The 24,831-nt window shown below is 40.6% G+C and overlaps 1 protein-coding gene across 6 annotated transcripts in view; it reads left to right on the plus strand.

Annotated features, from left to right (window-relative positions):
* Window positions 1-24,831, plus strand: part of CAB39L (calcium binding protein 39 like) — a 60,821-nt gene that overhangs the window by 3,053 nt on the left and 32,937 nt on the right. Inside the window, exons 1-3 of one of the 6 annotated variants that reach the window (XM_059465967.1) lie at window positions 14,114-14,253; window positions 14,474-14,684; window positions 23,488-23,636. In XM_059465967.1, coding sequence (XP_059321950.1) covers window positions 23,535-23,636 — 102 coding nt within the window. In that variant the 5' untranslated portion in view covers window positions 14,114-14,253; window positions 14,474-14,684; window positions 23,488-23,534. Of the gene's footprint in view, window positions 1-14,113; window positions 14,254-14,341; window positions 14,685-14,901; window positions 15,426-23,487; window positions 23,637-24,831 lie in introns of those variants that run through there. The other 5 variants (XM_059465965.1, XM_059465968.1, XM_059465970.1 and 2 more) reach the window with 5 other exon arrangements.

The following is a 24,831-nucleotide window of genomic DNA, read 5'->3' on the forward strand; positions in this document are numbered from 1 at the left end:
TGCCTAAAACCCTTTTTATCTTCATTTTTCCATGTGAACACAGCAATATATTTATTTGAAATAAATTTTCACTGGTACTTTCTGAAGTAAGGCTTGTGGTTGTAAAGTATTCTGACCCTTTTGATGGCTCTTTGTGGGTTTGCCTGCAGGGTAAAGTAGGCACACAAACTACTTTCATTACATGAACACGTAGGAGACATTAAGCAATCTGCAAGAATTAATGAATTTGTGGTGTTCCCACTCTGAAGAGATGATCTCTAGGGACCCTACAACTTAATTTTGACTTTTCAATCCAAGTGTGGAGGCAGCTGCCCTTGTGGTGCCAGCTGATAGAAGGTTGATGGGCTGGTGCTGGTCTTGCTAGCTGCTATGGAAAGGCTAGAGAGGCAGTGCCTGCTGTAGAATTGGACTTGAAGTAATAAAAGCTATCAAAAGGAGGCATAGGGCAACAACCTGAAGTCATTATTGTGTATGCTGAAACAACCACTTACAAATAAAATTGAAACATGTAAGGTTTCAAATGTACTAAAGGGAATTTGACTAAAACCTTAGAAAACAGGGTAGATATGTGTTGTCGTGTGAAGGCTCAACAATAGAGCTCTTCATAAGAATATTCTGGACTAAACTGTCCTTAGTCATAGTTTCCTGTGAGGAAATTAATTTAGTTGAAGAAAATTCTAATTTCTTTAGCTTCTTTTTTTTTCCTGAATCCTGTTCAATGTGTTGCATCAGTGCTAGGTTTGCTTAACTTTGTAGAGTTGTGAAACCAGCAGTAAGGTGTGAGGAACAGGAGCAGCAAGAATGGAATGGAGTATTGTCCTATTAATATTTATTTCATTTGAGTTTGTTTATAAGTGTTTTGAAGGGTCAGGGAAGCCACAGTCCCCTGAACGTTTAAAATTGGCACTGTCAAAGAAAGAAACAGTCCAGATGTTCCTGGACTTCTTGGACTGCCCTGTTCCTCTGTGTGATTACTCACGGGACTGGTTGGGATTCAAGAAAAAGACAAAAAAACCCAACCAAACAAAAAAAATACAAACAAAAACCAACCAAACAGAAACAAAACAAGAACCCAACCCAAACCAAACAACAACAAAAAATGAACCAAAAAAACGCACCAAAAAGCCACCAAAAGAAACAAACTCAAAAAACCCCAACCAAATAAAAAACCCAAACAAAACAAACCCAAAAGAACCCACAAAAACTTATTTGGCTCAGCTATATTTAACTGAATAACTTCCCATCTCATTTGGCGTGCAGCCACTTGGTATTTGTGCTTTTCTCAAGGAACTGGAGGTGGTCTAGGTGCAAAATGAGCATCTGGAAATCAATGGATTGCTTTCTAATTTTATTGTTGGTGTCATTTATCTCAATTTAAAATGTTTGAGCCAACTACTTCTACAGTATGAGCAAAGTGGTGGTATGGGCAGAATACTTACCATATCTAGGTTATTTGGGATGGTCTTATCACACAGCAGAGCCTGGACCTCTCTATGTTCTGAGTTCTGCTGGATCAGAATCCCCTCCTGCCTTTCCACAGACAGTGGAGGCAAATGGGTTTCTCTCATGAGTGCTTGACTTTAACTTTGTTGTTAACTTTTTCCCCTGCAAAATTCTTGAATGACTGGAACCAAAGAAGCTGTGTTAAAAATGTGTTTGACAGTCTTTCACTAAGTGAACTGTGGGCCCAAATATTGTAACCCTTTCTTTAAAAAAAGCCCCTTTTCTGAAGACATGTTCCTCAAGTGACTCCAGTGTATGGCCTTCCTCTCACAGAAGTGGATACATATGCTATTTGTTACAAAGTAATCACAATTCAGATTACATTCAGACTGGCATAAAATTTTAAAAAAGCTTTAATAAGATTGTATGCTTCTCGACACATAAATTGAATGTGCATTTAAAAAAAATAAGCCCACCAAACACTGCTGTTTATCATAGTAAAGTGTGTGGAATTGGTTTCTGTTCAGTTTGTGATGAACCAGTTACTTGAGAAGCTTTTTGGTAACATATTTTGCCTTTACTTAAAGTGAAGAATTGTTTTTAAGAATGAAATAATTTTGTTAACAAATTCATAGCAAGGTGTTACAACCCTTTCATTAACAGATCAAGATGTATGGTTGCAACCTCGGTGTAGAAATTAGCAGAAAAGAACGGGACATTTTTTTAAACTGTTTTTCCTAACAGATATTGTAGAAATATTTTAAATTTTCACACACCTACTAAAACATTTGTGATTAGATGGATTTTTTTTTCTTTTGTTCTTTTAATATTATCCATATTGATAGAGGTAGTTCCAAAAATTTCACACAATTTATATTAGTAAGTCCCCCACACCTCTTCTCACTTCTCCAAAAGCTGCACTTTTAGGGGAGGTAAGAGGGTTTGTTTATTTCCTGGCTGTTAAATTTTCATGATGCCCAGCAGGCTGATCTGCCTCCCTCTGCAGTCATGTCATTCCTAGAACTCATGCATGGGAGGTGATGGCAGAAAGGGCTAGAATTCTCATTTTGACAGCAATGTGTCCTTAGAGCAACTTGATAAACTGTGAAACATTTTGAAATTATTTTACAGCATTAGTTAAATCACCCTTTCTGATATCACAGTAACGTTTGTACCTTGCTTTTCCTGCTGCAAGAGGCAATAATTAAGATGGAAGAAAGTATTGCTGCATAACTGGATTTTGAAATGTGGGGACAGCCATTGGATCTTTGGGTGGTCTTACTTAAAGATCATGTGTCAATGTGGCACAAAGGCACTTGTACAAATTTACACATGCAAATTTATTGCAGCAAAAGTACAGTTTGTTTGCTCTTGAGTGTGGGAAGGAAGCTGTGTGTGGCTTTGTAAGTCAAGGTACTGGAGACTGCTGAATACAGAGAGATTAATGTTATGTGGGAAGGGTTCACATCCAGCAGCTGTAGTGTCCTGAGCATTCAGCTCTTTGTTTTGCCTATTTTCATATGTCAGCAGGGAGGCACGGCTATATCACCTTTCCCTCTTCAAGTTTACCTTTTAATTGTGTACTCTCTCTCACTTTCTGCAGTTCACTGGCAGTCAGACAGCTCTCTTTCACTTCTGCAAATAAGCAAAACTTATTTTGGACTACCAGTTCATGGTGGTAATTCACTGCCTGTTACTTTTGGCTACAAGAGAAGCACCAAATTGAACCTTATAGAGTGGGTGCAGGACTGCATGCTGGATGTAGTCCTCTGTTAGGGCAAATATTGTATATACCATGTAGTCCCTGGGAAAAATCTGTGGGGGGAGGGTTAATTTTTTTTTACAAATTAATGTAAGTAAGTGAACCAAAAAAGGCTGAACCTTCTAAATAAAAGCTTATTACTTAGAAATTGTGTTGACCTTTCGTCCTACTTATCTGCAGACCATTAACAGGTCTTGTCTTTTACATTACAATCCATGTTTAGGTCTGTATCTGCTTGCAACATCTGTACTGCTCTGTTTGCAAGCATCACACATAGCCTTGGGCAAAATATGGAAGTAAAAGATAAAGTGCTCTAGGTTGAAGGCAGTTTGAATGAGGACAGGTTTGAATGTACTCTGAGGTCAAGCTGGCTTGCTGGTCTTTAGGCTGTGTGTTGGTTGGAAAAGTTTTTCCCTTCATAAAAGCAGCATTAATGTGAGGAGATACACACCCCTGCAATTCTTCAGTGTTCCACCCTTTTGTCAGGGAAGGGAAAATGCTAGCAGAGGATTTGCTGAGATATTCTTATGTGATTTTGGTGGCTTGGGCAGCAGTTAAGTGCTAGTTAAAAATCCATAGAGATGTTATCCATTGTTTTTCCTTTCTTGCTGAACTCCCTCCATGCTGTAGTGTCCCCTCACCAGGGTTCCTAAAGTTCAGCACAGGTCATCAGGCCATGGGAGAAGACTGCTGCAAAACCTTGAGGGACTCAGCAAATCTCCTCTGTGTGATGGGATGTGATGTGATGTGCTGCTACATCACTGGTACACTTCTAGCCCTGCCTAAAGATTGTCTCCCAAAGCTGGGGAGCAGCTGGGGACGTGGGAACACATGGCTGTCTGGAATAGATACAGATACAGAAAGAGGATTTCAGCAAAGGGAGAGTCATATCTTGATTTAGAAATGGTTCCAAGGCAGCAGCCAATACATAGGAATTAGTACAAGTAAGTTTTATAAAGATGATTACAGAGAACTCACTGGATTTTCTTTAGGATTTAAGGCTAATAAGAAGTTTTAAAGTACCAAGAGCAAAAAGAACAGTGACATTTGTCTGCTGGCTGTGCTAAAGTTGTCAACAGTGATGCTGAAAATACAGAACTGTTCCATGTTTCTGTAGTGAGAATGAAGATGAATATTAAAAGTAATCACGTAACTGTGAACAAATCCATCATATTTCAGCGGTAAATAAAGACTGAAAGAACACTTTTGAAAATTTATGGAGACTGAATTTTTTTCTTTTATGTCTAATGTAAAACTCTGAAATTCTAAGGATTGTCATAAAGCAAAATATTCAACATGATTAATAGGAAACATATTATAAAATGTCTAGTATTTCAGATTATGGGTTTGATGTATTCTGGCTAAGAAACTCAATATTGAAAATTTTACTGTCATTAAGAATATTTTAATTGATAAATAATTTGTTGATGTTCAGTCACTGGATGTTTGTTTGCAAAAAAAAAAAAATCCCCAAATGAGCACACAGTTGAAAGGAAATGCACAATCCTTTCTGACAGTTTTATCTAGGCCATGCAGAGTAGAAAGATGACAAATGATGGCATAGCCTCATGTATTTGATTGAATCAAAAGGCATCTTGGCTGACTCTTTCAAAAGATGGACTCAAAGCTTTGTGAAGTTAATAACCATGGGAAGAGGCTGGATGTGCCTTAAAAGATGAGGAACAGTGTCTGAAAATACCTCAAGGTGTCAAGACTCATGCGCCACAAACAGTGGACAAGGCACTCCCTGTAGATGAGTGGTAGCCAAGAGCTGATGGGAGTTGAAAACACTGAATGCAGAGTGGGAGATTTCTTTTGCTGTATTAATTATCTCACTTCTGTAATCAGGTTTGATTTCAAGACATTTTTTAATTGAAGTCAGTACTGGTTGTAGATGTCAGAAAACAGTATATGTACACTTCATGTAGGTGGTGATGAAGAAGTAAATTCTGAGTTTGTTGAAATGATTTAATCACATATCTATACATGAATAAAATTAGGAACCTTCAAAAAACACATGTTTGCAAACATAGGAATCACAGCTTCAGAGAGCAGAAAGTAAAACAGAATATGAATTTTCAGAAAAGGAAAAAACCCCGAAACATTCAAAGTGGTAACCAATTAACTGTTGCACTATGTTATTAATGGACTTCACAGATTCTCCAGCACTTGAAATTAGTGTAAAGATACAAAATCTTTTAAAAAGCTGCTCTTGTTCAAGAAGCTGTTAAGCTTTGGGGAATCAGAGTAAATATTTGAAATTTTTAAATGCCTTTGCTGATAGTAACAACATTCATTTATTGTTTTGAGAAGAACAAAAAAAATCTATTTCAAACTTATTTTAAATCCAAATAAGGTCTTATTTCCTAAGTGTAGGAATCATATAGAACTATCTTTAGTTTTGAAAGAAAAGCCAGTCTGTGTAGTGTGTCACAGTGTCATACTATTTATTACTTTTGAACTTCTATGTCATCTGTTTTTGGGGTTTTTTTTTAATTGAAAAACATAAAAATAGGTAATGTTGTTGTTGGGTTAAATGCCAAGGTATTAAATAGCTTACGTTCACATCTTTGGTTACCTGGCTGCCATGCAGCTCTCTGGATACAGGCCTTTGTGTGCTGGAATATTTCAATGGAAGTTCTTATGCTTGTGAAAGTAATTTCATCCCATGATGACAGCTGGGGGAGACTGCCTTGCTCTTGCTGTGGTCATGGAAAGTTGAACTGATATGAGTCTTGCTGGGTGACCTTCTCACGGGGCTCTGCCTGCTCCCGGACAACAAGCCATTTCTTTTCAGTGGTACTTGGGTGGAGACTCCAAAGTTTGCAACAATGCCAGACATAATTTTGTGTCCTTATGAGCGCTGCAGTTCTGAAAGAAAGTTTTGAGACTTTGATCCCTGAATTCTGCTATTGATCCTACAGCTCTCATAAATTCAAGGTACTGCATGCAAATATATTAGAAAACATGTTCTGCAGGTGATCAGGCTCCGATAGCATCTAGCTAAAAATATTGTTTTTTTTGCAAAGATAATAGGTAACTTCTCATGTCTGGGCTGCTACAGCTTGAGACTCTTTTTTCATTTGAGAGGCGTACACCTTACTTATTTTCAGTGCTAAACGTGACTTTTATAAGTGGACAGTAGCAGTCTTTTACCCTTCAGAGATGTAGATTTTGATGGCAGATAAAGCTATTTTGCAAATGCACACTACCAAAACACACGCAGAGAAGAAAATTATCAATTGCTTCTGTGGGAAGGGAACAGGTATGTGAGAAAGCCTGAGAAAACTGATTTCTTAAACTATTTTCAGAGGGTGTGACAAAGTCTGTGAGTATAGATCTGTGTGAGGTTGAAGCTGTCAGATTTCATTAGGAGATGTCTCAAGGAGTGATGTTTGCCAAGATTTCTGTGAGCATATTTGACCTGTTACAACCTATATATCTGGAGCTTGCCATTTATGTCATGCGGTGAGTGCTTTTCTTCCAGGTATCCAGAGCCTGTCAGGGATCTCCACTGTTGAGGCTACACAGAAATGGAGTTGAATCAAAGCACACCCAGGTGCCAGAGCTGCTCTTCCTCCAAAACAGAAATTGTCCAGAAGATGAACACACTGCTCCTGTTGGTCTTTGTTGGACAGGACAGACTTGGCTAAAAAATGCCATCTGCAGCATGCCTGCTGCCATTTAAGGACTTCAAGGCATGACCCTGGTTTATTAATTGAAACAAAAGGAACTCAGCCCTTAATTGGACACTTTGTAATTGTATGTGTCTGACATAATAATTAATTTGTAATGTCAGTTGTTGGGCAACATGGATGGGGGGAACAGCAGATGGCTTTTTAGTAGTGTGGGAATGTGCATGGACAGGTTTTCCCCACTGAGGACTCCAAAGAATACCCTACAGGTTAATTTGCTCAATATAGTCAACTTTTGGCCAGAATGGACTACAGGGGTCTTTAGGAAGGCATTGGAGGCGCCTTCCTGGGACCAGAAAAATATGTTACTAAAATCTGAGATAGGGGCTTCGTGACGACAGGAACTGTTCACCACCTAACAGGAAGATAACATTGAGGTGATGGTAAAATATTACTGTGGGACAGAGAAGTGCAAGCACCCCATGTTTCATCAACTGGCCATGTATCTATCACATGAAGGCAAATATGTTTGCAATCTGTCAAGTGATGAATAAACTTAATTGTCAGGAGGAATGACTTTGGGGTACTTGTGAAGACAATCTCTCCTTGTGCAGCTTGAGCTTGATGAGTTCTCAAGGCTCCCTATCCTTTTCCGATGTCTTAAACTAATGTCTTTGCAGGACAAAACTGGTAAAGAGCAAAATGTGAGAGATGTGGGTTCTCTTTCTCCAGGGGAGCAGTGTTGGCACCAGAGATTTTCTTGTGTGACTTTAGGCAAGTCAATTTAGGGCAACACTTGCTTAAGTATAACAGCTGTTTTTCAAGAATTATAGTAATGCTTAGGTTCAATTATTTGACATTGGGAAAAAACTGTAATTCTTCATCTAAAAGCACCAGTTTAGACCTTTAAACTAGTATTATTCTGGTTTTGTTTCGACTGTTCTGCTTTAGTAGGATTCTTAACCTGTGTGAGAAGAGACTCAGAAGTTTGTTGTGTCTGTAGGCATGGTTTCTGGAGACCTGCATCACACAAACTGCAGACTGTGTGATGCAGGACGTTCCTGCATCACAGTCTGCAGGAAAAGGACGCAAGTAAGCTGGGTACTGCCTGCTGTGTTTGTTTGGCTTCCATCACTGCAGTGTCAAAGCACCTTATGGTTTTGAATACATAAATCTTCCAATGGGGAGACTAAGTGGCTTTTCCAAGATCACAGAGTGTGACATAAATAGGAGCTGACACTTCTTAGACCTGAACTCATCTTCATGGGTATAACACCATGCCTCTGTATGGGACTTTCTGGAAATACTTGTTCTCTTGTCTTGGGGTTGCCACTTGAAAAATACAATGGTTCTGCAGGTAAATCCTGCCTTTGCTGCCCTGAAGAAGGAACTAACTGGAAGGCAATAAACTGATGCTGGATCTTGTCCTGTTTGGTCCCTCACCCACAGGAAATAGCAGTCTCTGAACTGTCTTGGCAGCTCAGTCTTGACAGTCAGAAGCAATCCTGAGCAATCTGTTGTATCTGAGTATGCAGAAGTGATTTAAGAGTCCCCCTAGATGGGGAATAGTGCTCCTTTGGGATCTTAAAAGTGAAAGGTGTGTAACTATCCATCATGGTGATTTGGGATGTTGCTTCAGGAAACCTCAAAGGTGCTGATTGCCAGATGCAGAGGAAGAGTAGAATAGTCCTTCCTATGGTATAAGTTTCTTTTTCTAGTTTGCTCTTGGTGTCAGCCCCTCTTAGAGATGGGATTTAGTGGAGCTTTGTCTTATCCAGAATGACAATTCCTATCTCCTTTAACAGTATTCTTTAACAGTATAAACTTATTCTTTAACATTTTGGACTGCACACCTTTGGGTGTTCCCTTGGTGCCACCTCACTTGCCTCATATTAAATTGGGTGTTACAGTGAGTGCCTCACAAGAGCATTTAACTTGTGTTTTAAATTTAACTTAATTTTGTTTGTCTGCAAGTCATCTGGAAAGCATCTGATGAAAAATGCTTTAGCCTTCTATAGTAGTGGTCAGCAGAGGAAAAGTCTTAAATCCCAAACTGTCTTCCAGCTTGTCAGAAACAGTCACACACTGTGTTTCAAGTAATTATAGGCATCAAAGTTGATCTGCCCAACATTTTCACAGCATATCACCATTGCTGAGGTTCAATATGCAATAACTTTCAGCTTTTGGCTTCAAGCACTCTTAGGAAGTTTAAAGCTCTGTTGTCTTTGACCAGCAAGGAAGTTGTAGGGAACATCTATAGGGTTTTTGGTTAGTGAGCCTGGTGGAAGGAGATGTCTTAACCTGTTCTGCCTAACGTTAAGAAAAGTGCTTGGTGAAGTTATGTGGAGATCAGTAACTAAATTCAATCATTTCAAGAACACCAAACACTATTAATATTGTTTGACTGTTTCAGAAATGGGAGATCACAGATAAATGCTTTTATACACTTAAAATTCAATTCCATGAAGAAAAATGGTTTTTTGTGTGCTGCTATAGAAACTGCAAGATTGGCACACAAGTGATGAGTGGTTTTAGGTCTTCAGCAAAGCTCTTTTTGTTGCACCTCTTGAAATGGTCTTTCCTCTTCCCATTTTTAATTCTGCAATTGGACCTTAAAGAAACAAACAAACAAACATGGCCACTGAGGTGATTGACTGTACAGAACTGGGACAGAAGCAGTTTGGAGAGGTGAAAACTTTAATTATTTTAAAAATACTTGCTTGGCTCTTCAGGCAGTCACTGATTTTGGGGGCCTAGTTTCTGTTTGCATGAGTCTGCAGGTAAAAAGCCTGGTGTGGTCATGAGTCTGTGTTCCTCTGCTCATAAAAGTGGGAGTGCAGGTATGGTTCTTATTTGTGGTTTATGTTGGGACACAGTAGATAAGTGCACAATTAACATTTTATAAGTGACTTTAGGGCAGACATAAAATTTTAATATGTTATATCTTTCAGCTGTTGGGCTGTAGTAACCTTCTGTTTAGACACAATTCACTTGAGAGAGGGAATGCTCAAGGAAAGGGATTAATTTTAATTGACTTTCTCTAATGATGGAGCTGGATGCCCTTTAAAATGAGTAAACTTTTAAATATACTGGCCTGTACATAAAGTATTAATATACAAAAGTTTCTGGTAGAAAGGCCAGTGTCAGTGTTTGGTTTCTGGAGGGATTGTACATATGAATAACACATTCAGTAAAATCTCATGAGCAGTTTATAAGAGCTATGGCAGATCTTAAAAACCCCCCAAAACCCCAACTGAACCAAACATCTTAGCAACTGTATTTGCATTACATAAATTAGGAGGGAAAAGGCCGTATGTCCTTAAAAGCGCTAGAGGGAGCTAGGAGGAAGAGGAAGGGAACATAATCGTGGAAGACATGTCTGCATTTTTAGCAGTAGCTTATATAAACCATCCATTTAAATGCTTCCACTCACGCCAGCTAAAATGCAGCTACAGGTCAGCCACTGCATCTTGCTGCTTTCTGTTTCCCACACTTCACTGAAGGAATATAAATTTTCTAGTCCCGAGAGAGGCCAGAAGCTTTGCTGCTTTTTACATGGCTGTAGGGAAGACCACCTGCCCCTCCGTAGACTGTACCCCTTTTTTTTTGTCTTATTTTGTATTTGGATGAGCAGCCAAATGTTATTTTTGCCTTTTGGTGCTGGTAGCTGTTTTGTGGGGACTGGTATACAGGCTCAGTTCCAAGCTTGTGTCCCTCCAAGATTACACAGAGAGAAAGTGTGTGTTGGATGTCTGTATTTGGGATCTACTGCATGAAGAAGAATTTATTTGCATCAGTCTGAAGTGGCTACAGTGCTCTTGCAGGGATCTGAAGAAATTGAGTATCTGTGGACTCACAGAATAACACAGAAGTATGAAGTAACTGTAAAGCATCTTATTTTATGAGGTTTTAGAAATGTTGTTGGGCACTTTTTATATTGCTGTGCCGTAATGCTAAATGCTTTGAGTTAAAGTGTAACAGCTTTACGATGTAGATTATATAAGTGACTTGTTTTTAGTTCCCCTCCACCCCAATAAACTGCCAAACTATCAAAATGTTCATATCTTGGGCTTTGTAAGAATAGCACTAAATCCTGTGGGGGATGTTCTTTAGTTTCCAGGTTTTGGAGGGTGGGGGAATCTTTTTAGTATGCTAAAACTTCTCCTCTTGATATTCAGCATTACACAACTAAACCTGTTGCTGTGGAGAGCTGAATTTTGATGGCCTGGGGCACTGAGCAACTTGGGGGGAAGGAAGGATGTTGTTGTTGTTATTGTTATTAGAGGCTGCTTTGGGCTTTGGAATGCTGGAAGTAATCTCAGAGGAGGTAGGCAGACTGGAAATGGATGATTAAATAAGCAGAATTTATATATATACGCTGTGTGTTTATCATCTGCTGCTGCAATTTATTGCAATTTCACTCACTGTTGAAGTTCCCTAATTTCTCTTTTCCACATTACAAAAGAAATGGTTAGAGCAGGAAAAATCAACTGGGGTTTTCTTCCTTTGGTCTTTATTAGATGGAATGATTTTAAGTTATGAAAGCAAGGACAAACATTTCTCAAAAGTACTTTAACCATGCCTTAGCCTGAGGACTCTGCCCTCTTTAAAGGAAACAAATATAATGAAATTTAAATATGTGGAAGCTGGAGTATTTTAGCAGTGCAGAGATTTTTTTTCCCCATGTACTTCAGGACTGTAAAGATTTTTTGTCTCTTTATAATTACATCATTCTAGATTTTAGATGGCTACAAATTAAGAATTGAAGAAAACATATTTTGGAAATATTTAATAACCTCTTGGCAACAAAAAATCCCAACAAACAGATAAGAGCACCAAGTAATTATAGCTTAATTCCTATTGAATGGTTCAGGGCCTTTTCCTGTCATCTGAGAATTAACTCTACTTAAGATGAAACAGAGTTTTGGAATAGCAGAGAATCTTTTTTTCCCCTGCCCCTTTAGCTACCTTGTTTTGTGCAGTTTCTTCTGCTGCAATGCAGGGATGGAGGTGGGTGGGTTTCTTGCTCTCCAGCTCTCAAGAGGGCTCCTATTAAAGCCCTAAAAGATTTTCAGGTAGAAGATGGGAAAAGTTGAACTGTAATTGAGTGCAAATTCAATTTAATGTTCTGAATCAGGAAAACAGGCATATTTAGTCTGAAACAAAGGACAGTTACTTTGTAGATAAATTTCTTATACTTCCAGAAAGCTGGGATACTCAGAATGGTCTGTGAATATTTTATGGAGTGCGGTGATACACAAATTATCCCCACTGGGGCTCCTTATGTGCAGCTAAAACACATTTGTTGTGATATTTCAATCTTTTTTTGTGATGGTTTGATTTCAGGGTAACACCTACCACTGTTGAACTCCACAGTACAGCAAAAAGTTGGGGTTCTACCTGTTGAAGGGATGGTGGATTTACAATAGAAAAGATAAAATTTTTCTTGGGACAGGTAGAGGAAAAAAGTTTTTCTCTTAAAAACACACAGGGGAAGCAGTGATGCACTTGGATTGTTGTGTTGCCTTAGGAAAAGCCAGTGCTGTCATCAGCAGCCCAAGGGTAGAGTGTTTATCATTTGACTTTCGCTGTTTATCCAAAGGCTGAGGTATCTGATAAAAAATAAAGGTCCAATGTCAGAGTGGGTGTGAGGTCCCACAAGGCCCAGCTCCCCTTCCCTTCCCCACCCAGCTGGTGCTGTAAAGGTGCCCAGTGCCAGCTTTTCTCTCCGGGTCCTTTATGCCATGACACATCTCCTCGGGTCGTTCATGTGCCTCCTGAGTTTCGTGGGTGGCTCATCCTGTTCAGAGCTTGGCATCCGCAGTGTCCCTTGCTGAGATCTCTGTGCGGCTTGCCTGGAGAGGAAACCTGCTCAGTGGTGGCTAATGTGAAGCCTTTAAGTTGGTGCTGGAAGAATATTTCACAAGGGGTTTGGAGCAGAAATTGCCACTTGGTGTCACTTGTTGCAGTACTTTCTGGTGCAGTGGGAGCAGCACTAATTAATGCCTGTTCCCAGTGCTGTTCAGGGCGGTCCAAAAACACAGGAATGCAGTATCTTGATGATCTGTTAGGTAAAGTGTGAGCAGAGGTGGTGACGTGCTTTACTGATAAGTTGAGAGTACAAATGTGCTGATCTAAGGTTGGCTTGGTGCCTCCTGTGCACAGGCAGGAGCAAATGCAGGAGGTTAAGGGAGCAGGGGTGGCTTCTGCCTCCCTGAGCCCAGGAGGGACAGGTGAGTGGCTCTTCAAAGTGAGGATTTGGGATACTCCTGTGTGCTTCATTGGGAGCTGGCATTGCAAGCAAAGGTTTATAGCCCTTTAAAAGGTGTCTGTTTCATCTGTATTCCTCAGAATTTAGGTTTCTCATGCACTTTTGGCTGCCTGTAATGTAGAGCTGTGAATACCTACTGCAGGTGAGCCTTAAATCAAGATCTGATGCAACTATAGTGCTGCTAACTCTGAGATCAGCTCCCCAAGCAAATGTAGCATAGCAAATGATTTTTAATAATGTAGGACTTTGGCTAGGCTATGCCCTGAGGAAGAAGTGATGGGAGGTAAAGTTTTCCCCCCAAGCTGGAGAGCTTGGCAGAAAGACATGCTGGGCACACATCCCAGCTGGGACTCGGCCAAGATCCAGATGAAGATACATTTTAAATCCCACCTTGAAGTGCCTGTAGTAAAGCATCCTTCTTCCCCTGCTCTTAACAGCTGGGGGCAGAGGGGGCAGAGGGGACAGCACTTGCCATTCCCTTTGGGAATGTGTGGTGCTTGCCAAACAATTGTTGCCGAGAGAGAAAAATGAAGCACTAAAAATTCCTTTAATTACATTTTGCTGTGTTCGTACACTTGATAATAGCTGGTAGTGCTCGTTTCAGAATACTTTATGATTTTTTTCCCCATCACATTAGCCTTTGAAAAAATACTTAGGGGTAATGTTTTTCTTCATCAGGATTTAAATTTTGCTCAGAGTATACTGCAGATGGGTGGATGTTTTTATCCCCTCAAGTATTGTTGTGGAAAAGTATTTGGATCTTTGTGTAATAATATATAGTCAGGCAGGAAGCAGCTTATCTGCAGCTTTTCTGGACAGGACTTTGCCGAAAGATGTGGTGCGTGAGCATGTTGATTTTTTTTATTATCTTGTAACAACAACCCGCTGTTGGGCTCCCTTATTTGCATTCCTAGCAGGACGGCAAGGTGAATAATTTAATTCCAGCAGCCTACGCCACGTGATGGTGCGAGGAGCCGTCAGCGATGCCTCCCCCTGCACCGGCAGACTTTGGGCAGGAATGGAAACTTACAGAAGTGATGCGAAATTGTCGCATGTCCTCCCTTAACCCTGGGGAAATCTCTCGGCGGAGTGATCGCTTCATCCCTTGCTTTTCCACGGGTTCCTGTGACGTGGAGTTTGGGGTGTGTGTGTGTGTGTGTGTGAGCCTGTGAGCAAGACGAGCGAGGGAGTGGGAAGCGGGGAGGGCAGTGGGGGAAAACGCACACCCAGGCACAGAGCTCGTCGGAGCAGGAACAGCGAGGAGCCGGGAGTGCAGCCGCAGGCAGCGGGGAGTGGAAATTTACAGCTGCTTGTGAGCGCCTGTGCATGTCCAAGAGATCCTTTCTGCTCGCGCTTTTCCAGAGGCTGACGGCGCCCGGCGGGAGAGGAGCGTGAGGCCGAACCGAGGGATCCCCGGGCTCTGCCGCTTGCGGGCGACCGGCGCGGGGAGCCGAGCGGAATTAATGGGAGCTCGCTGAGGGCGCTGCCGGCGGCGCGGGCGGCGGGAGGCGGCAGAGCTGTCCTCAGCACCTGGCCATGGCGCTGCGATAGGAGCCCCCAGCTTCCCACCCCGGTAAGTGCCAGCCGGGCTGATGGCCTCCGAGCCGCGGAAAGTTGAGGGATTTAACGAAACTTTCCTTTTTCCCAGCCTTTTGGTAACAAACCGCTTGCCTGCTCGCTCTCGATAGTTAGGCTGGTAGCTTTTTATAGCTTTGTAAACTGTGTTACCAGGAGTGGCTCTTTAACGCAGGCAACCCTAAACAATGCTCCTCCTGTTACATAAGGCGCTGGCTCTGCGACCAAGCACTCCGTGTCCATGGAATATCTCTGGAAATGGCTTTATTTACAGTGTGGTTTCCAAAAATAAAATATCTGCAATATATCATTTCTCCCGCTCCTCTCCGCGGGCTGCGGGCTGGCTCCTGAGATGCAGAGGAATGAGAGCGTGGCCACTTGCATAAGGCAGGGCAAGGAGGGAGATGGAGGGAAGATGAGCGCCCGTGAGAGCTGCCACAAGGAACAGCCCGTGTGAATGTCCCAGCTCCTCCTCGTTTGCAGCCCACAGGTCCTGTCCACTGGAAATGCTGATTCTGTGCCACGGGCCATGCTTGAAGTCTTTATCAGGCAGAACTTTAATGGAGCTTAAGGGAAGTTGGGATCTTTCTTAAAAGCAAAGGCTCTTTCTTGAACTAATATTATGAGTGAAGTGAAATTACTGCTATAGAAAATTATTTTAATCCATTACTATTGAGGCTATTGAAAGTAACACAACGGACTTGCTACGAACTTGATCAAGTGAATGCTGTGTAGAGAGGTAAGTTTAGTAATATTGGACCAAATACAAAAATAGTATCCATCTTCCTCACTAATGAATTTAGAGGAAGTCGTATTCCCTCTTGGCTGCTGCCTGTGTTATTTAAATTATGTTACCAGCTTCCATTATTTCTACAGATACTATTCCTACTAGAAATGGATATTTAACTTGGTTTTCCTTTTACTTAAGTAAATGAAAAGCTGTTAGAATTGTGTGTACTTCAGAGGCGTTTGTTAAGAGAGCTCTTTCTGCATGACTGACTTTGTGGGAGTTTTGCTATGGACTACAGTTAGGCATGGAACTGAATTCTTAATCCGTTAGGTTTTAAAGGTCTCTGTGGTAGCAAATGCAAATTGGGATTCCAAATATTCTTGACTCATCAATCCTGCAAATTTGGTGGCTGTAAAACCTCTGTATATTTCTAAAACCTCTTGTATATTTCTAGTTTTATTGAATGTGAAGTAATAACCTACCACTTCTAGCTAGTTCATTAGCATGACTGGGAGAGCCTATGTGATCCTGTGATACACATAAATGATGGTGGTGTGAGTATGGTGCCACCGGATGCCAGTTCTGCATGGGTGAGAATCTGAATGTTACCTGGCATTGCAGTGTGCAAATGCTGTTTCGTAATAAATTAATAATAATAATAATAGTGGATGTGAAAACACAGGACTTCCAATAGAAGGACACAAGGTAGCAAAATGTCCTTAACTTCAATTCTGTTCTCTGTACCCTACTCATGATAGATTTAGATTAGATATTAAAAAGGAATCTTTTATGGTGAGGGTGATGAGACTGGCACAGGTTTCTCAGAGAAGTTGTGAATGCCCCATCCCTGGAAATGTTCAAGGCCAGGCTGGATGGGGCTCTGTGCAGCCTGGTCTAGTGGAAGGTGTTCCTGCCCATGGCAGGGGGCTTGGAGCCAGATGATCTTTATGGTTCCTTCCAACACAAACTATTCTATGATGAGTATTTTGTTTGCATTGCCACACATTTATACCCCCTTTATGATCATCACTGCCCCATTCTGGGTATGGTTGGTGAACATCTGACCTGTAGCATACGCTCCAGCAGCCTTACCCTCTTCCCATTCCCTTCTTTCCCTCTTGTGCTGGTACAGCCCTAGACTCTGTCTGGGCAGAACTGGACTGGAAACCTGTAACCTTTTTTTTTCCGCCAGCAGGCTATTTCTTGTTAACCTGGATCACTTCACTGATCTGGCTCTCCATGTAGCCCTGCAACAGCTGAATGGCTCCCACAGAGGCTGTAGGGATGTGAATACATGTGGGGCAGGGTGTCACCATCACAGAACAACGCATCTATCAAAATAGAGTGCCTCAGTGACCAGACTGCTTTTTGGTGTTTCATTTTATCCACTGTGTTTGCTGAAAGACTGTATATATAGGGTTTTTTAAAATTGTTTTTTACTTAAGTGGCATTCAAGCACTCAGATAAAAAGAGTTAATAATTTTTTTGAGTGCTTCCTTAGAGCTACATCATAACACTTGAGGGGAGCATCACCGTAAGTGCCTTCAGTTTCATAACAGAATTGAACAATGGTGTGATATTATTATTCTGTAGAGGTGATCAGATTAAGGGCAGAGCTGCCTACTTCTTTTCCCTGTCTGATCTTCAGGATGCTTACCATCTGCTAAAAAAATGACATGTGTGGTGATGGTAGGCATTACTGTGATGTTTTGTGTGTTCAGGTGAAGTTTCAGCTAATATCCCTCTTCATTTCAGGTAATGCAACAAGTAGGCAACATCAAACTTATGATGAGTAAATTCTGGAGTTTTTGGAAAAATCAAGTTGCCAAGCAGAGATGGATGGCATTCATTCACCCTAACCACAAAACTGTCCCATCTTCTGGTAATCTTTTGTCTCATTTGCAGTGTACCTTCCAAAATCTGCAATTCATAAGGAGAATTTGCAGAGCAGTTGCTTGTTCCATAGCCTAGATTCCTTCTGCATATCAAGTAAAATGTGGGTTGTGTGAGGAGACTGCACTGGGCTTCTCTGGGTGCTCACCACACATGGGGGCTTCCATCTCCTGGTCTGAGGACATTGCTCTGTCATTGCAACAGCTTTCCCAAATGGCAGGAGGGAGAAATGAGCACCTCTTCCATTATGTGGAGACTGAATTAGACAAAATGATGAAGAAAGTGTTCTAACTGGGAAGCAGGACCTATGTGGGTCATGGGCACACTACAGTGACTGGGAAATGAAGGTCTTTTTTTCTGTTCCGGAAACTCTCACACAATATGAGTTATTGAAGTGTTTTGATTCTGATCAATAACTTGATGAAGGTTGGGAGCTAAAGCAAGACAATGTCTGATACTCCATGGGAAGGAAAATTTTTTTCTCATTTATTTTTGGAGACCAAATGTTTTGTCCAGAGGAGTGTCTGCAAAGAGTGCATGGATAGGCTCACGTGCTCTCTTCCATTCTTGCTGTTGTGGGCAGGAAGAAGCCTTTGCTACTGAGCTGCTTCACTGAGTCACTTCATAGTGGGATGGGCTGCTGAACAGAGTGGTGTTGCTGTGTGCATTTTTCTTTCATTGTGCTTCCAAGTTCAGTTGCACGATGATATTTTGAGGAAGTATTTGACTTAAAAGCAGAGAAATTGTGGAGAGTGCCTACAATCAGACCTAGATCTCTATCTCTTTCTGTACTTTATAGCTGTGCTGAATTTTTTTTTAGTACATTCTCTTTATGAGCAGATAAACTGGCAGAAGAGATATTTTGAAGCCTGATAAAGTGTCGGCTTTGTTGTCACATGATCTAGGTTGCATTCCTGACACAGCCACTGATTTTTTTGTTTGTGGCCTTGGGTAAGTCTTGTCATCTCTCTGTGTTTCAGCTTCTCCCTTTGCAGAGGAGACAGAGTAAAAGTAGGTAGATAGGTTTTTTGAAATTGTGTTTTCCATCTTTGTTGAATGTGTGTGGAGTTGGAGACCTGTGAGAGACTGTATGGCCTCAATATGAAGGCAAGCTACTTTGACAAGCTACTGAATACCCTAAAAGTCATGTCTTGTAAACCACATCCAGCTCTGGATTCAATTCACTGCTTTGGTCTGTGTGGTTTTTTTTTTTTCCTGACTTGAATAGAAACAGGCTGACATTTAGAAAGTGGTTAATTATTGTTTCCTTTTGGTGTTTCTATGGCTTATCTAACATAAAATCAGTGCCATTTTTTTTCTCCCAAACATAGATGGAATGGTATTCCATTAAGTACTTTTGTAAAAGTAGAGTTTCTAAAATGTGCTGGACACTCCAACTCTGGTGTCTGAAATGTCATGTTCACACTGATGGAAACAGTAGGCTTAGGAAACTTCATTTCCTCCTACAGCACTGCCAAGGCATTTTCCTCATGGTTGGGAGAAGCAATCTCTGAGACCAGGAGAGTTGGTCTGGTAGGATACAGCTGTTTCTTTCCTTGGTCTCATAAGCTGCTCTCAAGAGCACCATTGAAATAACATCATCAAAACTAAATGTTTCACAAGTTGGCTGGTTCTCCATTATGAATTCAGGAGTGTCCACAATCAATTTTTGATGTTATGAAAACATATGTTGAATAACCATTAGATGGAAAAGTTTTCCTAGAAAGTGGGAAAGAAAGGGGTTCATTCAGTCCTGTCCCTTGCTGCCAGACAGCCCTGTCAAAAATTTATGAACAGATGCTCTGTAGTGTGCCTGGTAGATTAGGTCATTTCAAAACCTCAAAGCTCCAATGGGTGGAAACCTTTACATTTCCAGCTGAAGTTTATACATCAGCAGTTTTTAGCTATTTGCTTCTGCATAAATAAAGTGTTATTGTTATTTAAGCTGAAATAACTTTCTCAGCTTTTCTGTATTTTTATTCTAAACTTATGAAGGTGAGCACCTTTAGCCTCCAAGACACGCTGGTCTTCCCATTTTTCTGCCCATCCAGTGTGATTCTCTCCACCCACTCTAACCTCTGTTGATTCTACTTGACTCTGGGTGTACAGTGTTCTGTATGAAGGTCTATCAACACTGTGTACAAGGGCATAGATACCCTTGGATTTCAACTGACCATTATTTTTGTGATTCATCACAAATTTGCATCTGTCTTTCTCAAATCTGTAAAGTACTTGTGTGTTTGTATATGTCACCAGCTGCTTCCTTTCATCATTTCTCATGGCAAGTCCTCAGCTTGAAGCAGATATTCTTGGAATGATTTCAGTTGGAAGGAACCTTTAAAGGTCATCTAGTCCAGTTCCCTCTATCATGGATGTCTTCAACTAGATCAGGTTGCTCAGAGTCCTGTCCAATCTGATCTTGAATGTTTCTGAGGATCTGGAACATCTACAAACTGTGTCTCATTTACCATTCAGCATTATCTGATACCTTCTACTCTTAACTTTTATCCCATTTGTATTACCTTTGTTCTTGACTCCATCCAGTTTCCCAGGTAATGATATTCCAGTCCTGTAATGTGTTGATAATATCTTTCTATTTTCAGTAACCACAATTTTTTGATAGGTTCTTAATTCCTGTGCCTCTCTAAATATGATCCCATCCACAGATTGCTCTTGCCTTCTCAGTCAAATGACACAATAATTTTCTTCTTCAACTAATTTTTTGGTACTGTACTCAAATTGGTGCATTTCCACATTAGATACATGGATTCTACTCTGTTTTCTCTGTTAAAAATATGTTTATAAGGCATTATTGTATGAGCTACCTTTGGTGAGCCTGTGCTGCATTTTTTTTAGTTGTCATTCATCTTAGTTTTTAAGTTATTTTTAGATGGGTTTCTTGAGAGAATGAGGCTTATGTGGTCACACTGTCCACTTCTCATCCCAATTCTTTTCTCATGGTAACTTTTAACTTACTGTGAAATTTCAAGCAACCTTGACAGAGGACTAGGTGCATGGAAAAAAACAAGTTCCAAAAATCATACTGAAAATAAGTGATGTAACTAATAGGGCCTCTAAACCAAACTAGTGCCTCTACTGAACAGAAAACCTTCAAAGAAAAAGCTTAGAGAGCAGAGGGCTGGTACAAAGAGGAGGACAGGACAGGAATGCCCAGCTGTGATAAAAGATTCTTTAATAAGAGCTTGTGCTTTCTTTGATTCTGTCATGGGGAGCAAAGCTGGAGGAGAGGAGTCCTCCTTTTGCCACTTGCCTTATTGGATGGCCAGCCATAAGACTAAGGAATACAACTCCCAAATCTCAGTAGAGTGACTTTACCCCCATGTGCTTCTGCCTGTAGTTGTGAGCAGCTAGAAGATAGCTGTGTCCCCCTAGAAGATTCATGCATGGGCAACCAAAAGGTTCTGCAGCTGCCAGGATGCATTTTCTGAAGCGATGATCGTCTTTTGCCTGGTTAAAAACTGTATCCTGAAAAGGGATGAATCCAAAAATGTTATTTCATGCACATCTGTGGCTCTTCCTTCTTTGCTTTGTATCTAAAACTTTGTATCTAATGAAGTAATGCAGAGACTTGGCTCTGTTCAACAGAGCAATGAATTAAACAGTTTCTTGAGTCCCTTTCTGCCCTATTATTGGTGTTTTTGCTGTTGTGATTAAGCTGCTGGTAGGGAATGTAGTGGGAAAAAATGGTGTTTTATCACTGAGCAGTGCTCTGGTGACTTGCTGGTGATGCTGGAACTGTGCAGTGGAAAAGTGCTGGTTCTATGGTAAAATTAGTGATTATTTGAAATGCAGACACATTACTCTAGACAGCCATGTAAGTTACTTTTGAGAGGAAAAAATAGTTTATTGTCAGCATTTCTGTTAGAAATGTGAACTTCAGTTTTTAAAAATCTCAGAACATTAAGCTCATGAGCTCTTAATTTAAAAAATCAAGTAATCTCCCCCTTTCCTTTGTGTGAAGACTTCTGAGAGGAAAAGATGAAGGGAAGACTTTAGCAATCTGAATATACCTGTCCCACCCTGGATGAAAAGAATTCTTTTCTGAAATGCAACTTGCCTGTTAAGCTCCTGATTTCAGACTCTGTGTCTCTTGCATCATCACATCCTCATGCCATGCTTCAGAATAATAAAAACATGCAGAATCAGGTCCTTCTCAAAGTGTATTGTGAATTATTAATCTTCTATTTGCACCACATTTGGGATTACAGAGTGCTTGGCGCTTGCTAGCAGCATCTAAACAACTTTATTGTGTAATTCTGTCATCACAGTCTGTGTCAGTGCTTGTGTGTGCCCCAAAGGGTGACTTGTTAGTGCACCCAGGCTTCAGCCTTGCACCTTGTCAGGCTGAGACTCTGCTCTGGTGACTGGTGCTGCCAAAACCTGCACCTCTGAGTTGCATGGGAGCAGGACTCTGCAGCTGGGAGCTCTGCTGAGCAGTGAAGGTCATGTAGCCAAAGCTGGAGAAATAAAAATGAGTTTGAGCAGGACCGTGAGGAGCTTGAAAATGGGAACTCAAAAGTCGAGAGGTTTCAGGCACTGAATGTGAAAATATCCCTGTAAAACTGACCTAGCAACAAATGAGAAGCTATATACAAACTCACCTATTTTGGACACTGTAAAAGAGCTTTTGTTTTAAATAAGACATTCAAAAATATTTCCTGTGTGTCATGGAAACTCTTCTTGTAAAGATACTCTGCAGAAGTGTTTTGAAATTATTTTAATAAGATATTAGGACAAAGTCTGTATAGATTTTGCTTTTAAAGTTTGAATTCATTTCGTACTTGGCTGTTCTATATGGTTACTATTTATAATTGCAATAGAATGTATGCCCAATCTGAGTATTAATTCCATAGGTTATTTGGGGATTAGTAACACATGGATGTATGGCTCAAATGGGATCATATTTCCTGATGGATTCTCTACTATGCCCATAGTAACAATGAAGCATGAGAGAAGTTTGTTCTTTGGGACCACTGGGTTTTTTTAAAACTGTGCGTATTGTGTTTCTGTAGTTCTCTTGTTTGAAACCTCTCATACAAAGCTTTTTTTCAACAGCAAATCTTGGTGAATAATGGGATTGAAGTAGTTTGTGTGTGTATTCATGTTTTCACAACTAATTTTACAAATGTGTGTGTGGAGGAATTGTGATTTTATTGTGTTGTGGAAGGAGATGAAAGTTTGAGATAATTTTTTGCTTTTTGTTCTTTTTTTTTTCCCCTTTTACCTCTTTTTTATTGCACAAACTGGAATGCAGTCCAGAACAGTGCTGAGCTTCTAACCAGAACATATTCCCATCTGTAGTCAGTCATTGACTTCAATAGATCTTTGTATTGGACCCTCAGCAAAACCCATAAGAATTCACAGCCTAAGCAGAAACTGAGCTACTTGGTTTCTTTCATATATAAATACAGTGATGTAGTATTTGCCTTTCTAACCATACAGAAGAAGAACATTTCAAATTAAACAAACAATCCATTTTCATTAAAATGCTCAGTCTGTCATTTGATGTAATGAATATGTTTGTGTTTATATTTGGGGCTGATCCTCTCTTTATTTAACTCAGGCAATGTTCTACACAAGTGAGATCTGACCCACAGATTCTTGAAGTCTGTCAAACTTAGGGGATAGCTTAAATAATTTCCTCTCAAGATCCCCTAGGCTGACAAAGCAAAGCAATGGAAGAAGAAGGAGAGATGGCAGAGAAGCTGGGACTCCATTTTGCAATGCTTTAAACAAAGGGTGCTTTTGGTGTGCTGTCACCCACAGTTGGTTTTCTGCCCTGTGATGGAGCTGGTGAAGTCTGACGGAAACCCATATGTGAAATCCAGTGGAGCCTGCCGGATGTGCAGTGTCCAAAACACATTGGGCATGGGCATGGACTTGCTGGAGTGCTGACCTGTAGGTTAGAGCTCCCTGCAGGAAGCATCCAGCTCCTGTGCAGGTGCTGAGTAGTTGCTTTTCATGTTCTAATGGTGGCTTGTGAATCCTTAATGAACTTGCAAGAACTACACATGGGAACTTTCACTACTCCACTGGGAGGCTGAAGCAAAGTGTAGTGCCTGAGGTGCAACCTTTTCTTGTTCATAGTGTCTATGTGTGTTTTATTGTGTTTTTGTATAAGCCTTAAAAGCTACTTTTGCTTGTTGTTTGATTTAAGGCAGTCCTCTTCTATCCTGAAGGAAGAAAGCCAGGTGGAGGAAGACCATGCCTTTGTTTAGTAAATCGCACAAAAATCCTGCTGAGATTGTGAAAGTTCTGAAAGAAAACATGGCCATATTGGAGAAACAAGAAAAAAAGACAGACAAGGTATGAGGTAACGTTGTAGAAGACCAAAAAGGTTTTTGTGCTGGGAGAACAGCAGAATAATGGGAATGACATTGTGTTTGGTCACTGCCCTGGTTCTGTGAGTGCTTGCTGTGGATGTAGCTGTGTGTTTGAATGGTTCTGCTGAAATCAGGGGGCTTTTGCATAAATAAAATACAAAAAAATCTGGGGCTCAGACAGAAAATGCTGAGATCCAGGAGCCTCAGCCAAAACAAAGGGTGATCTCCCACTACTTTATACAGAGATGAATCTAGCAAAACAGCTTGGAAGGCTGTGTGAAAGCTATTGTACTGTTAATGGTGTTAGCAGGATAACAAATGAGGTTGCCAATTAATGTGTAGGTACCCACAGAGAAAAACTCTACTTCCGATGCACACTGTTTCCAGAAACCAGGAAAGCTGTATGTGTCCAGATGTGTATAAAAGAGATCTCACTCTGTTCATCCTTTCTAATGTTCTGGGTGCCAGTGCTTCCTAAAAGAGGTGTGCTACTCATTTTCTATTTATAGTGCTGGGCTTTTGCTAATATTACTGCTCTCTTCTAATTCCATGACACAGACTCGAGTTACTTTTGCTGCTTTTCCAGTGACCACTTAATAGGTACCATGCAACACACAAAATCCTCCCAGTTAGCAATTTGAGCTTGTATAAATTTTTAAATTTTTTTTATTTTTATTTTTTGCATCTGAGACTCTAGCCCTCTACACTATTGCTGTAGTGGAAATATATGGTTTTAGTTAACAACAGACTAACTTTAAGTTAAAAGTGATTTTCAGTGGAAGCAAAAATAGCTGATAAGGGACACTGATACATTTTCCATGGAGCTGATTTTTGCATGTGTGCATGTTGTGCTTCCCCCACCTTGTGCAGGAAGTTGTATGAAAACGAACCCAACCCAAAAAGTAGGCATGGAGCCCTTTGCACCCTTAGTGAAATCCTCTTGAAACTTTTTGGTTCAAAGCAAGTAGCTCAGAGTGTGTTAATTACCTAAGGTAAGTCACATGGATTTCTGGGAGGTCTCTAGTATTTGATGTTTCATTCTGAAATACCTTCAGTAACCTGAGAATGGAGAGAATTTGACTCTGAACTAAAACATAAAAAAAGTAACTAAATAAATCTGCAGAATCTGTTCTGCCCTGCTGAATTCATCCTTTGGAGCCTGATTAAAGAAGACCTTC

Source organism: Ammospiza nelsoni, chromosome 2 (genome assembly GCF_027579445.1).
Source record: "Ammospiza nelsoni isolate bAmmNel1 chromosome 2, bAmmNel1.pri, whole genome shotgun sequence".
In the NCBI taxonomy this organism is placed as follows: domain Eukaryota; kingdom Metazoa; phylum Chordata; class Aves; order Passeriformes; family Passerellidae; genus Ammospiza; species Ammospiza nelsoni.